The sequence below is a fragment of the Melanotaenia boesemani genome, chromosome 2 (assembly GCF_017639745.1).
Source record: "Melanotaenia boesemani isolate fMelBoe1 chromosome 2, fMelBoe1.pri, whole genome shotgun sequence".
Lineage (NCBI taxonomy): Eukaryota > Metazoa > Chordata > Actinopteri > Atheriniformes > Melanotaeniidae > Melanotaenia > Melanotaenia boesemani.
In genome coordinates, this window is record NC_055683.1 from 27,736,042 (window position 1) to 27,753,605 (window position 17,564).

Consider the following 17,564-nt stretch of genomic DNA (forward strand, 5'->3'; position numbering starts at 1 on the left):
TAGCAAGTGGGTGTCTTTAAGCAGACCTCAGTCTACATGTTTTCTGGGAATACAAGATGTACACAAGATTCATGAAGAAGGATATGGGATGTGCCTGTTCCCTCTTTATCCATTTTCTCACACTCACAGAATTGTATCTCACAGATTCTTTGTTCATCATATGCTCCACGTGCATTGATAAAAACCTCTATGCAAGCTCAGGCTTGGCAGAGTGAAAATGATGCTTAATAAATTCATTCATTCAAATTCCACATTTCTGGACAAAGATACTCATCAACTTTCTAAAGTGCTGCTTGACTGAAACAACAAAAGATCTGACAAAATGCACTAAATCATTGTAAAACTAACTGACATAAATATTGGCAATATTGATGGATCATGCTTTTAGTTGGCTTCACTAGTTTAAGACTTGATAGGAAGAATTAAAAGTACAGAGGAAAAAAGGATGGTGCAGAGCTGACAGACACAGAGATAGAGGGAGAAACAATGTGGAGGCAGCAGCCAATGAGAAATTATTTTAAGGACAAAAGTCTGTCATTTGTATGGTAATCCTGGGATGCTCCCACTGAGACCATTGTGGACTGGCAAAAATGTTATAATTGTTAAAAAAAACAAACAAAACAAAAACAAAACAAAAAAAAAAAACGTTGAGTTGAATCTTTAATGGCAGTCATGTGTGCGGCTGTGATGATTGTGCTATTAACATTGAAAAGACAATTAAATAAATGAACTGAAAAATTTCCATTTAATCATTAGAAAAAAATAAAATAACAACCAGCCAAAAAGAATTCATTAATTTCAAACCTTGCTATGAAGAAATTCAGGAATAATAAAAAAAAAAAAAAACCTCCTTTGAGTGTCAAATCCTTATCAGCCTGTTGTGAAGATCTGCATTTTATTGTTTAGTCATCTGGCATTTTTCTCAAACAGAAGCCTCTGACTCACTGCCAGAGAATATAAATGATGCTTGTGTGACCAGAACAGACTTCAAAATGTTCCTACTTCTTTGTCTTAGATACATTTCTGTAATTGACTTACAAATATTTACATAGTGATCAATTACCAAGCACAACCTCAGTCAAAATTGTGATTGGAAACAACAAAGGTTAGAAAAATTGGCTACTATAGCCAAACTTTTAGCAGCAGATGACCAATTTTACTTTTTATTTGTTCCAATTTGGCAAAATGGGATGCAGCTAATGATAAAATGTAAAAACGGAAAAACAATGAGACGAAATTTCCTTATATATTTACAAGGTGTTGGTGGGGAGTGGTATCAGAGACACTTCAGTCAGAATCAAGATGCAAAAAAGAGCGAAAGAGGAGGCGTTAAAGCTAAATAAGGGGGACATAACACTCACATACGCAAACAGATGCAATACAGGCTGAGTGGAGTGGACAACAGAGAGAAGACCCACAGTGGGTGACAGTAAGTAAAACTGGGCTCAGTAATGTATGTTTCTTCTGGAGCAGAGTGTAGCCATATGTGTTGAGGAGATAAGTTTCACATATGCATATTGAGAATCTGATGTTTGAGACACTGTTTGGTCAGACTGTACAGATATGAGCACCAGCAGCACATAAGGATGTTAGAAATAAGCAAGAGCTCCCCAAGATTTATGAAGCATGGCAGATAAACTCTGTGTGATTCAGCTGTAATTAAGCTTCTGTCACTATCAATCACAGCTTTCACTTTCTGGCCAATCAGTCCATTTCATAGCTGCTACTCTGCAGGCACTGAGACCAAAACACAAACTTCTGCTTGACAGCTCTTCCTTCAGCCACAAGTATCTGAATATTTGAGGATAAAAGTAGTTGCACATAAAGAGTGGCAAACACACACTTTAAATATAAAAAGAGGAAAATTTTCAATTTCAGCAGTTCATTTTGTACCCAACCACCATCTAAAACTGGTACAGACTTTTTTTTTTTTTTTAAAAAGTAGATTTTTTTCCCAGCAGATTAAGGTGGCAAGCTAGAATATTATTACAAGGGAATTTAGCCTTGACTTCCAAAGCTAGTGCTGTCCTGTTTGGAAGAAGCAATTTGCAAGTATTTTGCATAACTTTCAATCAGTATATGACATCTGCTCGCTGACATGTTTGCCGGTCTCTGAACATCAGTTGCCAAAAGGTTTTTGGGTTTTCTGGCCAGTCCTGTCAATTTCAAATCCCCATGCAACACTTCAGTGAGATGCACATCTGGGCTTTGGCTAGCCAGTTTCATAAGCCACTGTTTGATGGATTTGTTCATGTTCATGAGTTTATCAGTCTGTTCACTTGCAGTTCAGGTTCACCTTTGGGTAAGAATACTTCATGTTATCATAAGCAGAATTTAAGGTTTAGTCAGTGAGCTAATCAGTCACCAAAGCAGCCCCAGTACAAGGTTCTCTTAAAAAGGGGGGAAGTTTGGTTACATCATGCATGGCAAACATCTTTTTTTTCCCCCCTTCTTTTTTAATACAAGTGTTTTCAACATTGGCCATGTAGCATATTGCTTTTAAAAATCTCTCCATGTTTGTAGACATATGCTCTTGATACCAGTTGCAGATCCTGTGATGAAATTTTAAGGTTTCTGAAAGTTATTTCTGGCTCAGACAAATCTTTTTGAATTGTGAGAAACTTTCTTTTGTCAGACATCGGTTATCTTAATTAATTTGAAGATCTTTTTTTATAACATCTTGCAAGACAGATAGATAGAAACAGACATTCATATTGTAAACTCAAGCTCTAGTAATGTCAGGAAAAACACATTTAATTACATTTAAATTCAAAACAGTAGAAAAAGAAATAGAAACTATCTATGGCCTAAAATGAACAGGCCTAAAGTTGAAATGCCATTTTAAGTACTTTAACAACTTCAGCTCTGATTAAGAGTACACAACATTGTACAGTACTTTTAATTTTAACAAATGTTTTTGTCCACATTCTTCATTAATAGGTATTAACATATGATGGTAAGATACAGCAGGATCAGCCAGTGTCATCTTGGCGCATTTAATTTTCAGTCTGGTCATGGAGCAGAGGTGAACGTCTCCTCCTCTTACTACAGCTGTGAGCGCTCACGGATGGGGGAGGGGCCTGCAGAAGTGGTACGTTCTTTCACGTCAGTTTCCAAAAGTGTCCAATAACACTAGAAAAATTCACTAGATTTGTTGCTAGTCACTTCTTTGAAAAAGAGACACTAGATGGTTCTGAAAACTTGTTAAATATTGAGCCAAAGTAAATTAGCAACACTGATTTAGCCGAGCTCTGACATGTGTCTCAATTTAATTGGTTTACTAGAAATCGTGCACTGACAAACATTCTGTGTTGTTTGAAATACAAACTGCGATCAAATGCTGTTTGTTTTTTTTGTTTTTTTAAGTAATTAATTCCATCCATCCATCCATTTTCTTCCGCTTATCTGGAGTCGGGTCGCGGGGGCAGCTGCCTAAGCAGGGAAACCCAGACTTCCCTCTCCCCGGCCACATTCACCAGCTCATCCGGAGGGATCCCGAGGCGTTCCCAGGCCAGCCGAAAGATGTAGTCCGTCCAGCGTGTCCTGGGTCTTCCCCGGGGCCTCTTTCTGGTGGGACATGCCTGGAACACCTCACCAGGGAGGCATCCAGGAGCCATCCTGACCAGATGCCCGATCCACCTCATCTGGCTCCTCTCAATGCGGAGGAGCAGCAACTCTACTCTGAGCCCCTCCCGGATCACCGAGCTTGTCACCACATCTCTAAGGGAGAGCCCAGCCACCCTGCGGAGAAAACTCATTTTGGCCGCTTGTATTCACGATCTTGCTCTTTCGTTACTACCCACAGCTCATGACCATTGGTGAGGGTAGGAATGTAGATCGAGCAGTAAACTGAGAGCTTTGCCTGTTGGCTCAGCTCACCACGACAGACCGATGCAGAGTCCGCATCACTGAGATGCCGCACCGATCCCCCTGTCGATCTCCCGCTCCATCCTTCCCTCACTTGTGAACAAGACCTCGAGATACGTACAACGTACACTCCTCCACTTGGGGCAGGACCCTATTGCAGACCTGGAGAGAGCACTCCACCGTTTTCGGGCTGAGGACCACGGTCTCGGATTTGGAGGTGCTGATACTCATCCCAGCCGCTTCACACTCGGCTGCGAATTGCTCCAGTGAGAGCTGAAGATCACGGCCCGATGAAGCCAACAGAACCACATCATCCGCAAAGAGCAGAGACCCAATCCTGAGGCCACTGAACCAGATCCCATCAACACCTCGGCTGCTGCACCTAGAAATTCTGTCCATAAAAGTTTTGAACATAATCGGTGACAAAGGGCAACCTTGGCAGAGTCCAACCCACACTGGAAATGATTCTGATTTACTGCCGGCAATGTGGACCAAGCTCTGACACCAGTCATACAGGGACCGAACAGCTCGTACAAGCGGATCCGGCACTCTATACTCCTTGAGTACCCCCCACAGGAGTCCCTGGGGGACACTGCCGAATGCCTTCTCCAAGTGCACAAAGCACCTGTAGATTGGTTAAGCAAACTCCCATGCCCCCTCAAAGACCCTGAAGAGGGTGTAGAGCTGGTCCACTGTTCCACAACTGGGACGAAAACCACACTGCTCCTTCTCAATCCATGGACCCTCCGCACCCATGAATAGACCTTACCAGGGAGGCTATTCTATTCTACTATTCTATTCTACAGTCATTTAGCAGACGCTTTTATCCAAAGTGACTTACATTTGAAAGTAAGAACAACACAAGCATGGATTCAAACAAGATGGAACATCATAATTAAGTGACAGTCAGACTGCTTTGAGTCCAGTTGGACCCAGGTGCTGAGGAGTGTGATCCCCCTGTAGTTGGAGCACACCCTCTGGTTCCCCTTTTTGAAGAGGGGGGCCACCACCCCAGTCTGCCAGTCCAGGGGAACTGTCCCTGATGTCCACGCGATGTTGCAGAGGCGTGTCAGCCAAGACAGCCCTACAGCATCCAGAGCCTTAAGGAACTCTGGGCAGACCTCATCCACCCCTGGGGCCTTGCCACTGAGGAGCTTTTTAACCACCTCAGCGACCTCAGCCCCAAAGATGGGAGAGTCAACACCAGCTATCTTTAAAGCATTCCTCCACCGCCTCACAACGTCCTGAGTCGAGGTCAGCAGCCCCCCATCCCCACTGTACACAGTGTTGATGGAGCACTGCTTTTCCCTCCTGAGCCACGGGATGGTGGACCAGAATCTCCTCGAAGCCATCCGGAAGTCATTCTCCTTGGCCTCTCCAAACTCCTCCCATGCCTGAGTTTTTGCCTTAGCGACCGCCAAAGCTGCGCTCCCCTTAGCCCGCTGATACCCATCAGCTGCCTCTAGAGTCCCACAAGCCAAAGAGGCCTGACAGGACTCCTTCTTCAGCTTGACAGCATCCCTTACTGCCGGTGTCCACCAATGAGTTCAGGGGTTACCGCCACGACAGGCACCGACAACCTTAAGGCCATAGCTGCGGCTGGCCGCCGCTACAATAGCGGCACGGAACACAGCCCACTCGGAATCAATATCCCCCGCCTCACCTAGGACATGGTTGAAGCTCTGCCGGAGATGGGAGTTGAAACTCTTTCTGGCAGGGGACTCTGCCAGATGTTCCCAGCAGACCCTCACAACATGCTTGGGTCTGCCAGGCCTGACCGGCATCCTCCCCCACCATCTGTGCCAACTCAATACCAGGTGGTGATCAGTTGACAGCTCCACCCCTCTCTTCACCCGAGTGTCCAAGACATGTGGCTGCAAGTCCGACGATACGACTACAAAATCAATCATCGAACTGCGGCCTAGAGTGTCCTGGTGCCAACTGCACATGTGGACACTCTTATGCCTGAACATAATGTTCATTATGGGTAATGATGAGAACAGAAGTCAAATAACATAAGTTGATTGGATTCAAATCAGGGGGTCTGTTCCTCCCAATCAAACTTCTACAAGTTTCACCGTCATTGTCCAAGGAGCATTAAATGTAAGCATTAACTCATAGCTACAATTCCTCTATACACTATTTTTCCTTTCTACTACATAAACTTGGTTTAACTGTGTTTTCATTAGATTTTTTTTTCTTCCTTTTCTTAGATAGATGAGGTAGTTGTTCCTATTAGGGTTATTCCCTGTTTCATGAGTTTCCAAGAAGCAAGCAGCAAAACCTTTGTAATCAGGTGACTGAGGTCACACTGCACAGGAACAGGAGTCCTTGGGCAATAGCTGACAAATTACAGAAGGTCAGAGGAGCACAGCCAGAGAGAACTTACGTGTTTGGGCTTTAACTGAGCATCCTGCAACTTCCTTGCAGTTCAGGGATTAAATAGACTTCGTGATAGTGTTTTTATTGTTTGAAAAGATGAGACTGAGCACATAAATCTTTACTGGCAGACAAGATTCTAGTGCATGCCATGAACAAAGTATTAACCTAGTGTCTGTTCTAAATACGGTCAATATCTGGACCTGAATCAGTTATCTCTGCCATACTTTCAAGCGCAAGTTCCCTAATTATCTGATTTGAAACATCCACTCAAGTCCACAAGCAAGTGTTTTAGGTCTCATTTCCACCTAGCAACAAGAGACATCAGGCATGAAATGGAGGTTAAGATTTTCCATTTGACAACATGATGAAATAATCAAATTAAGCAATGCATTTCACATCTACTGCCCTGTAAATGGAATACAAGCAGAGCTTAACTGTCAGTTACTGAGAGCACCTATTTAAAATTCTGGTCAAGGTGGCAGATAAATTCACTGTAAATCTCAGGAAATGTGTCACTGAGACAGCCATGAATAAGCAAGACTGTAGGAATCCCCTACTGTATTTATTCTTCGCCTCCTTCTTGGTGGATTCCAACTCATGACTTTTGGATGATTCATATGTGGATATTTGTCCAGATGGGCTTCTTAAACAGGTTCATTAGATGTCATGATGGCTTAATTTCCATATTTTCTTTGGCGTGATAGTTTCCATTTTAAATAAACAACACTCGCTTGTGTGCACACATGGAGATGAGGAACCTGTTGCAGTATCGATTACAAGCTGCTTTGAGGACAGGAACATTCTCTAGTATGTTCATACAGCTAAATCATTAAGAACAGAGACATAAAATGCAGGGGCACAGCAAATTAATACTTTTTTCATGTAAATGTGTTCTGATGCTCTTCTCACTCACAGATGCTCCGCGGATTCAGTGCGCCGTGCGTAAACGCTGCAAGGAGCTGCGTTCTTACCTGTCATCGGCCTGCCAGTCCCCAAGCAACAGGTCTCGGAACCGGTACCGAGGGGGCAGTGGGAGCACCTCCTTTTCCAGTTCGACCATGGTCCTCCTCCTTAAAACACAGAGATGGGGACAAATACCACCGCAAGCTGCAGCTCCACGTAGAGGAGGTGTTTCCCTCCTAAACCAACTCCGCTCCTCTTTTTTTTCTGTTATTCAAAACATAAATTAGTGACGAATGCATTGATGAGCCTCATGGTACTATCTTCGATCTCCCTCCTTCAACAGAAAAAAAAATAATTTCTTTTTTTAAGGCTCCGATGAAAATACTGCTGTACTTTTTCTTCACACCGAGGCAACAGGTCGAGGATGTTCATCCGTCGGCGCGTATGGGAGGCTCCACTTTTAGACTACTGTGACAGCTGGAGAGCAACTGGTTGTCTCTCCTAACAGCATCCTCCCTGCCTGGGCTCCACATAGACGTATAGAGAACAGTGTGGATTTGCTTCGACTTTTCAATAAAGCAAAATCAAAAACGATCACTGACCAAAACAACAGTCTGAAAACAATTCATAACAGTGAACGAGCTTTCCTCATCGATATCTGGGCTGAATTATTACAGCAATACTGTTCTGCAATCTGTCACATATACACACGTGATACCCTGAAATGGCCATCATGCTGTGCAGGTCTGCGCGGATCTCAGTCGTGAATCTGTAACGACTCTTACGTGCATCCTTTTTATTACCTCTGCATGATGAGCTATTTTTCCAATTTCATAAGCGCTGTCTTAAATATAACAGGAACAACTTATTAAAGAGTCGGTTTAAAGAGATATGCTTGTTATGTTGGGAACTACCTGAAATACAGTAGTCCACGAGAAAACATCCAACAGATTTAGTGCCACGCTTTGGTCGTGCATATTCATTCTGAGACATTTAACACGATTCTGCACGGTTTGCCAACTGAGCTCAGATTGCTGCTGCTCTCTCATCCATATGCTAAATATAATTGAGATACACAGTCGCAGCAAAAGACCTAGAAACAAATAACATTCTAAAAAAAACAAACAAAACAAAAACATGTTTTTGAGAAAAAATACAACACTAACGTTGAATATGTGCTATAAAGTTGCATTTGCACAGGTCACTAAACGAAATCTGTATTTCAGAATTCTCTCATATGAATGTTCTCTTACCTCTTACTCCAACTAATAAATAAACACATGCAATTAAGAACACATCAAAAGCAAACTCCTACTATTAAGCAGCAAACACACAATTTTTAAAGCAGCACTACATGCTATATACGAGTTTGTTTGCTACTCAGAACATTAAATTGGATTAATCTTGCAGAGCCTCTGGTCATAACATTAGGAGTAATGAAATTCAAATGTGGTGCTTGGGAAGGCGGTTAACTGGAGGCTCCAGAAAACAGGTGTTATTTAAATTAACTTCCATTAATTAATAATAATCACACATGACTTAGCTTTGATAAACCAGCCCTTCAGTAAGGTCCAAACAAAACATTTATGCAGAGTTGAAAAGATTAATTGCTTGCTGATCTGTTGAGAAGCTTACAGAACACAAGAATCATTAACTGTTATTCAGATATATGCAGATTTTGGTCTAAGAGCAGTTTGAGTCCTACATCTAATTAAAAATTCCATAATATCATATTGTAATTGTATTGTTTACTTACTTAGAAAGAAGTAGACCTTCCTAATACTTTATCAGGAAATGTACAACACCTGTCATTGAGGTTGCATCTATTTTGCCCTCTGGTGGTGATCATAAACCAAGACTACACTGAAAAGAAGTTTCTTTATCAGAGTAGATTGTGAGTTAACAAAACAAAAAAAAAAAAAAAAAAATGCAAGCATGCAGGTTAAAGCACTAAAACAGATCAATATGGTTTTATCATCAATAAAAAATACCCCCTGTAATATGGTTGGGCACAAAAATATGAGGCTCACAACAAAGCAAAAACATTCCAAGGGGGGTGGGTATAGCTTTGTAACTATGGTAACGGCAAAAAAATGCCAGAGCATATCAGCAGAGATGGTTTATGAGTTTTATACCTCATATAAACACCATTTAACCTAACATCAAAATGTGAACTGTGAGGACAATTAAAGCAGGTTGTTTTTTAAATGACAATAAGGCTTTGTCACATCAGATTTCCTCACCGCATAACAAATTCAAACAACAAAGAGTAGAAAACAATCATCCATAAAAAAGGTCATTTAAAAAGATATAAAATCATTTAGTCTCTATTTGACACTCTCCTCCATTTAGTTGCCCTTGAAGCTTTAGTCCAAAGTCACGTTGACAGAAGATAAAGCTTCCACCGCCCAGCTGGGGTACTGATCAGAAGATGGAAACATTTGCTTCATGAATGTCCGTATAAACTCAGGAAAACGTCCTTCAATGATGCTCTGTCTCAAAGATCGCATCAGGGTGAGCTGCAAAGAGAAATGATTGATGAATTGAGGAAAAATATAATGTGATTACTATAGACCTGCAATGGGAAATGATCTGATGTGCACCATCAGAATGAATAAGGTCAGCTACAGGTCAGCATCCTGTGAACATGCTTATTTTGTGCAATCCTTTCAGTGTGGCAGTATGTGAAGATGAGATTTTAAGGTCTTATACCAACCTAATAAATACTGAAAGGACATTATACTGTGAATTTTACAGAATGAGCTACGGGAGAAATTCCTGGGCCATCATTCTGACTTAAATTGGAAATACTGATGAATAATCAGACATAATGGTCATATTTTGGTTCAGATCTGTCAAAAGGTGAGGCAATGTCAGAACAACAAAGCAAGTTAGGACCACAAGAAAACTGGAAACAGGGAGAATTTAATAGCCATGTATGAGGATGGATATAATCATGCTGCATCATTTTGTGAAGTTGAATATTTTATTTTAAGCCTCTTTACAAGTAATAACACCTTCAAACACATTATGCTGACATGTGGCATAATGTGAGTCAAAGGGACACTGGAAATCATGTAGCGCATGCAGAAAGAACCTGATTAGCATTACTTGAATAATTTCGCTGTCAAGTAAAGTCATTAGCATTGATTTTTCTAATACTGACCTGGTAGGCAATGTTGTGGATGGTAATATGATGCATGGCTGCAGTGTCACTCTTAAACAGAGCGTGTAGGTAGGCCCGGCTATGTCTGAAACAGAAAGCAGATTAATTAGATCCAAGAGCAGCACATTTAAGCATCTTCCACTCACAACACACACTGCCCTTCTTGTCAAATGCAATAAAGGTAACTTTTCGTTGTTCAACCCTAATTCCCAAAAAGTTGGGATGCTGTGTGAAATGTAAATAAAAACTGAATGCAATGATTTGAAAACCTCATAAACTCACACTTTATACCAAATATAACATTATTGGAATGGAAAATATTAGCTAATTTTCAACTGGATTGCAAAAAAGCAAATATGAAAAAGGCTGGAACTGGGTAATGTTTAACGTTGTGTAGCATTCCTCTTTTTAACAACTATCTGAAAACATCTGGAAACTGAGACCAGTTGCTACAGTTTTAAGAGAGCAGTATTGTCCCATTCCTGTCTGCTGTAGGAAAGTAGCTGCTCAACAGTCCTAGACCTTTGATGCTTGATAATTTGTTTCATGATATGCCAAACGTTTTCTATTGGTGAAAGGTCTGGACTGCAGGCAACGCAGTTCAGCACCTCTTCTCCTGCAAAGCCATGCTGTTGTGATGGATGCAGTATGTGGATTAGGATTGTCTTGCTGAAGTATGCAAGGCCTTCTTTGAAGGAGCATATGCGTCTCTAAAACCTGTATTTTTCAGCATGGGTGATGCTTTCACAGATTTGCAAACTGTCCATGCCATAGGCTCTAATGCAACCCCATATCATCAGAGATGAAGGCTTTTTGAAGCTGCATGGCCCCCGACCTCTTTATTCCGCAGGACAGTGTCCATAGTTTCCCAAAAAAAAAAAAAAAATCGAATTAATCTGAAGCTAGAACAGTTTTTCCACTTACCTCAGACAACTTAAATTTAAATATGGTCCAGAGAAGGTGGCAAAATTTATGGATTGTGTTCCATGTTTCTTCATAGTGTTTACATCCAGTTTGTTGCAGATTTATGAACCTCTGCCTGAAATGCTCCTTTGATCATCTTACTGACCTGTTGCAAATCAATCTAATTATTTGCATAATGCTCCTCCTGTTTTTTTTTTGTGCCCATTACTTTTATTTTAAACCTTTTGCTGACGCTGTTCTAAATTTTTATTTAGATGTGTTGCTGGCTTCAAATTCAAGAAGAGCTAATATTTTCCATGAAATTGTAAAAACTGCCTCAGGTTCAACATCTGATATTTTTATGTTCTACTGAGAATAAAGTATTAATAAAGCCTTTTTTTCCTTTATCAAATCAAAATCAAATTAAATGCCAGCAGTCAGTATCTTTTAGAACAAGAAAGTAATTATTATTATTTTATTAAAAAAACACAAACAAACAAATAATTGCTACAAAATTACAACTTATCTCTGGGATTAATAAGGTATTTTTCAATTTATTTTTTTCTAATTTTTTTCATTTCATTGCATACGTTTCCAATAACATTTTTACATTGCTTTTTTACATTTTACAGAACCTAATATTTTGTAATTGGGGATACAGTCATGACAAGATTTCACTTCCTGAAAATAAACTAATCATAAGTTAAAGATAAAATAAAAGCACTCAGAGAGTGAAGACCTCTGCCAAGGTACTATATATATATTTAGAAGCTACAATAGCAAAATTATCCCTATCCCCCCACAGTAAAGACTCCTTTAAAAAATTCCTGGATCCAGGTGGTGATCTGTATCCCCCCTGCCTTGGTAGAGGTCATGATGACAAAAATAAAAGATTAGAGTAGTCGCTGGACCTGCTAACCAAAATGAGGGCACTGTAAGAAAAAAGGTCTTAATACCACGATGAACTATCATTTGCTCTCCACTTACCTCTTGCATGTGGGACACTGGCAGTCTGGGTCTATTGGCTGGAAGTCCTTGGAATACTGCTTCTGTTTCACCTGGAGAGATCCCCAAGGTACCAAAGCAGAACCAAACCTCTGAGAGAAAAGAAGCAGCATATTCAAAAATACAATTGAAATCCGTCCTATATATGGATCATAACTCTTGCATGAAAATTTAAAAAGGATTTTTCAGCACTGTAAGATGATGAGAGCTTACTGCAGTACGCGTTGGGAAGACACAGTCAAACATATCACACCCCAAAGCGACACAAACCACCAAATCCACAGCATACCTACAGCAAATGATGACCACACAAATTCCTAAGTCAATTATTGTCATCATGCCAAAAAAAGACCACTGTTCTTATGATGAAGTTTAACATGTGCAAATAAGCATACCCAACACCCATTAGGTAGCGAGGCTTCTCTCGTGGCAAGTGGTCAGTGCTGAGAGTAACCATTCGCCAGAAATCATCCTTCTCCTCCCCTCCACTTAAACCTCCAATAGCGAAACCAGGGACATCTCGTTGAGTCATTTCTACAGAAAAGGAAACAGCATCTAAAGAGTGGTGCCTCACAGTAGAACTGTTTAAATGAGGTGATTTACAACTACACATGAAGTTAAAGTGTCAATATGTTTGTTCCCATTATGTTCAAGCAAAATGTATGTCATTTAAATTTGACAATAAAGATTCAAAATAAGCAGAACTTTAGTTATGTTCTGACTGATCAAATTAAATAATAATAAACTGTTTTAAAGGTATTGGAACATGTGCTTGAGCCAATTCCACATGTGATTAAAAGTAAATTATTAAAAACATGCTACAGGATTTTTACCATCTAGACAGGCCTTGCGCAGGTCCGCATTAAGTCCTCCTTGGATTATAGCAAAAAGATTTTGTTTGTCTGGATTTTTATTTGCCGCTATGCAGCGATCAAGCCAACGAATGGACCTGTGCATGGCTTCCTCTACCCGTGGTCCCTTCACAGTACTGCTGACCACATCATCCAACTGCATCATGATGTCTGACCCTGGAGGAGGACAAATAAACAAAGACAGGCTCTGCGTAAGCTGCTGGAAAATTGAGGGAATAAAAACATATTTAAAGCTGATTTAAAGTAATTTATTGCAAGCTCACCCAGACTGTTCTGTATACTGATGGACTTCTCTGGACTTAGCAAGATCTCTTTGTCATCATAGGGAGACTTGAACTTGACTCCTTCTTCAGTAACCTCTGAGAGTTCAACAAGAGACACCATCTGAAATCCCCCACTATCCTGTAAGAAGAGGGAAAGACACGAGTTTTTCATTTTTTAAACAAAGCTCATCAGCTACTTATTTTATATCGATAAATATAAAGATTCTCCATGCAGCAATTTGTCCTATCATTGTTCTACTTACAGTTAAAAGATTTCTCTTCCAGTTCATGAACGTATGTAAACCATTTGCTTTCTCGATCAAATCAGGGCCCTGTAAGCAACAAAGTTAGGATGGTAAAAAAAATTAACTTACGAAACGATCTAACAAAAAAATTGACGTTAATCTATAAAGCCATGGATAAAGTTATACAGATTATGAAGCAAATACCCACCGGCCTCATGCCAAGATGGTATGTGTTTCCGAGGCAAATCTGACATCCAAGACTCTCCAGTTGATCCATAGTGATCCCCTTCAGGGTCCCCTGTGTGCCGACAGGCATAAAAACCGGAGTGCTGACTTTAGAGTGTGGCAGCATGAGATCACACGCTCTTGCTTTTGTCACTGGACATTCAGCAATTATTCTCAGAGTGAGAGGGGAAGCTGCAGACAAAACTTTCATTGAAGACATGCTGTTTTTTGAAGTATATTCATCTGCCTCCCGTTCTAAGGCGGCAGCCATGTTTCTATAACACGTGACATCGAGGGACCGTTACTGACACTCGGTTTGATCAATTAAAATTTAGTTTTTTGTTCGAGATGGCAAACACGCCTTTTTTATGTCCAATCAAACCACATCTTGGTGGAGAGACAACGTAGATAGCCAATAAGCGACTTGTTTAGTAAAAAAGGGCGGGTGTTAATGCACCGGTTTGATCGGATGTCGTATCTCTTGACCGGATGGTGTTTGTGTTGAGGAAGTTTTGTTTTGCGAGTTTTCCGTCCGTTTCGACTGAGGTTTTAATTGTTGTGCGAAAAAGAACACGAAATTATGTTAGTGTGAATTGTATTACAAGTGGCTGCTCAAGTATTTAAAGAAAGAATTAAACTTGAGCTGTTTAAAACGGCGGAACTCCATACTAAATAGTAACCCGAGAGCACCTTGCTGCTAAGCTAACGTTACCAAGCTAGTTAGCGCGGCTAACGTTAGCCTCCGGTCTGTGCCGTACTGAAGGGGCTCTCCAAGCTGTCGAAGCCATGGGGAACCGGGGCATGGAAGAACTGATTCCCCTGATTAACAAACTTCAAGATGCTTTCAGCTCAATTGGCCAGTCTTGTAATTTAGACCTTCCACAGATAGCTGTGGTTGGCGGGCAGAGCGCTGGAAAAAGCTCTGTCTTGGAAAATTTTGTCGGCAGGTAAGTGTCAATGGCTAGTTTCGTTTATCTGTTGCAGCTATCTGCTCCTCTCTGCAGTTTTCCTTTGCCTTCATCTTTTCAAGGTGTCTCGCGTGTATTTAGATATGTACATTTAATTCAAGTTAATCTAACGTTATTTACTTTATTAGTACGTAACTTCACTATTAAGTTACGTTCCTGTCGTAAACCACCCTTGACAGATACATAGATTGTCCAACAGCTTGACTTAACGACGCTTTTACTTGGCATTTCATTAGGGCCAATCTGTTACATTTTGTATACATTACTAAAATATTTTATAAGAGGTTTAGGTGTAGCTTTTCTCAACACTTTAAACAATTGATGAACTTCAGATAATTTGTAATGGTTTGTAGAACAGTATTTGTTCCTTGCCAAACTATGAGTAACAATGGCACTTGAAGCACTCTGTTCTCTAAAAGTAGTTATAAAGATGATAATTTGCAATCCATCTATTGGTCTTTACTTATTTAGTTTATAATCCCAAACCACACCTTGAACGTCCTGTAATATAAATTAACTAGAAACTGTTATAACTAGGACTCGATTTGGTCACATTAGCACTTGATTTAGAAATGCATCATTCTTGTAGATGCAGAAGTAAAAATATGTCATTTGCAAGGCCAGCGAGAAAAAGCATTTTAGTAGAGAGAGAGTGTGTTCTTTTTTTTTTAAATGTGGATTTTGCAGGTAAAGCTTGTTCCAATGTCTTTCTAATGATATTATTTACTTTAGTCATCAAAGCAGAGCATCTTGACATCAAAATGCTGACATGTTGTCAGTGATGTCACGTCTGTAGACCTAACTTCCCTTACCAGCTTCCTTTTTTTGTTTCTGTTTTATGTTAAAGATTAGAATTTAAGGAAATAGTCCTAACCTCTCCTCACTCTTTTAGGTGTGATGTCATGAAGTTACAGTACTTCTAATGGTTCAGCTCTTTCTCCACTCCCACATCAGCCGTCAGTGAGATCACTATAGATAAAGACACAAACAAGTTCAGTCTAAACTGCATCACAGCTTGTTTAGCAGGTTTCCACCCCATTGAATGGCACTCAGTGTTTAACCCAGCCCACAAAGAAATCTCACAATTTCACACACACACACACAGACCAGCCTGCATTGGAGGCATGTTGGTCATTAAGATGGCATGCACACCAGTGTTTGGTTATAAACACACTCCAAAGAGCATGTTGAAACTGCTCTTAGGCACTTTCAGATTAGATGTCACTTAGAATAAATTAATTCAAATGAGTGGCACTTTTCACCTTGAAAGGGCTTGACACACATCAGCTGCAATTATGAGACATTTCATAGTGACTGCAACCTTGCAATCTGTGCTGTCCTTTAGTTTTCAACCTGTTTACAGGACTAACATGCATCCATTTACTGAAATGTTACTTTAACATTGTTATGACCTAGACCGTTGTACATAGTCCTCTTCATATAAAGTACGTGAGTGCTGCACTTTAGAGTTTATGATAAAAAAAGAAGTTATGTAACTACTATGTTTGAATGTTTCTGGCATGCATTTAACTATAAAGGTAGACAAGAATGTCAGAAATCAAAAGTAAAGCTTTAAGGTGGAGCCTTAGTTCAAGCTGGGGTTGCATGTTATCACAACAACAAGCATACTCATGACTCATTGTTGATTGAAGGGTGTGTCTGCCGACGAAGGGCCAGTACCTTAATCTTTTTCATATTTTCCGTCATTTTTAATGCAAAACAATTACTTTTGTAGTCTTATAGGATATTTCACATGAAAATTATCTTTGGCAAAAACAATTTAACCATGACAGAGCACAGTCTTAGGTTTATTTATGATAACTCTATAATTTCCCAGTGGCAGATACCTTTCTTCTTTGAGGTACAAGTTGTTTATGTGAGCGAGAGTAGCTTTATTCCTGTGTCCTTGGGGAAGAGAATAATTCCTACTTTTTGCAGGACCAACAGCAGTGGAAACTGATTCACATAATGCTGGGAACAGACAATAGGCTGAATGATTCAGAGTGCACTTGCTCCTCCTTTTTTCATCCTCATCTAAACGTCATGCTGATGTTATAATCTGATACATTTGCCAAGCGACCTGACTTTTTTACTGCCTGTAACCAGCAAATTTCTGTCATCAACGCTTTGTTGCATTTCCTGGTTTCTATGGTGAAAGTGGAAAGAATGGAAAGAGCATGTTTGCTTTGTAGCTACTGTATCTCAGTCCTGTTTTCAAGCCCAGGTTATTTAGCTGGGACCTATTTTTCTTCTTTCTTCACTTGCTAAATAATTACTCAGAGAAAATGTAAAAACTTCATTTAAGAAAATGATTAACTGGATTGGTGATATGTTGGATCATAAAATACTATAAGTTTAATGATTAGACTGCAGTCACACACCCTTTTCTGTATCTATGGCTGTACTGCTCTGTGTGGTAATTTCATTGCCCCTGTTAGGAGTTTAGACGTCATATCTTTTGCTACAAGCTGGGCTGGGTGGAGGTAGTTATCAGATTGATGGCAAATCTTTAAAGACAAACACGTTTTAATGCTCTCCTTCATATATATATATATATATATATATATATATATATATATATATATATATATATATATATATTCATGTTCTCTGAAACAGAAAAATCTGACTTATAGATTACTTGGGCTAATGTATTAAGTTTTTAGTTATGGAGCAGCCTTGTAATTCCATGCCACCTTTACAAGAAAAAGGAGAGGCATGTTAGCCTAAAACCTACCTACTTGATAATTGTGCACACTACTAAA

The 17,564-nt window shown here is 40.0% G+C and overlaps 3 protein-coding genes across 9 annotated transcripts in view; 1 reads left to right on the forward strand and 2 right to left on the reverse strand.

Annotated features, from left to right (window-relative positions):
- The window catches only part of LOC121652369 (potassium channel subfamily T member 2), a 44,553-nt gene extending 36,818 nt beyond the window's left edge, over positions 1 to 7,735 (reverse strand). For both annotated transcript variants that reach the window (XM_042005146.1, XM_042005138.1), the window contains exon 1: positions 7,221 to 7,735. In XM_042005146.1, the coding sequence (XP_041861080.1) occupies positions 7,221 to 7,309 (89 nt within the window). In that variant the 5' untranslated portion in view covers positions 7,310 to 7,735. The remainder of the gene's footprint in view (positions 1 to 7,220) is intronic.
- A 1,281-nt stretch (positions 7,736 to 9,016) lies between these two features.
- Positions 9,017 to 14,128, reverse strand: qtrt1 (queuine tRNA-ribosyltransferase 1). The gene is made up of 9 exons (XM_042005742.1): positions 13,815 to 14,128; positions 13,625 to 13,693; positions 13,362 to 13,500; positions 13,060 to 13,254; positions 12,622 to 12,760; positions 12,440 to 12,515; positions 12,209 to 12,318; positions 10,319 to 10,403; positions 9,017 to 9,671 (listed from the first exon to the last, which is right to left on the reverse strand). The coding sequence occupies exons 1-9, from the start codon at positions 14,100 to 14,102 to the stop codon at positions 9,519 to 9,521; spliced, it is 1,254 nt and encodes a 417-aa protein (XP_041861676.1). The 5' UTR covers positions 14,103 to 14,128; the 3' UTR covers positions 9,017 to 9,518.
- Positions 14,129 to 14,306: 178 nt separating this feature from the next.
- The window catches only part of dnm2a (dynamin 2a), a 34,081-nt gene continuing 30,823 nt past the window's right edge, over positions 14,307 to 17,564 (forward strand). For all 6 annotated transcript variants that reach the window (XM_042005243.1, XM_042005227.1, XM_042005219.1 and 3 more), the window contains exon 1: positions 14,307 to 14,778. In XM_042005243.1, coding sequence (XP_041861177.1) covers positions 14,618 to 14,778 — 161 coding nt within the window. In that variant the 5' untranslated portion in view covers positions 14,307 to 14,617. The remainder of the gene's footprint in view (positions 14,779 to 17,564) is intronic.

Excerpts from the sequence above, each read along its gene's own strand:
- qtrt1 (XM_042005742.1), bottom strand. The coding sequence starts at position 14,102 with ATGGCTGCCGCCTTAGAACGGGAGGCAGATGAATATACTTCAAAAAAC. Across the intron at positions 13,694-13,814 it reads ACCATCTTGGCATGAGGCCG|GGCCCTGATTTGATCGAGAA; the intron begins GTGGGTATTTGC and ends TGTTGCTTACAG. Across the intron at positions 10,404-12,208 it reads CAGTGTCCCACATGCAAGAG|ACATAGCCGGGCCTACCTAC; the intron begins GTAAGTGGAGAG and ends TTTCTGTTTCAG.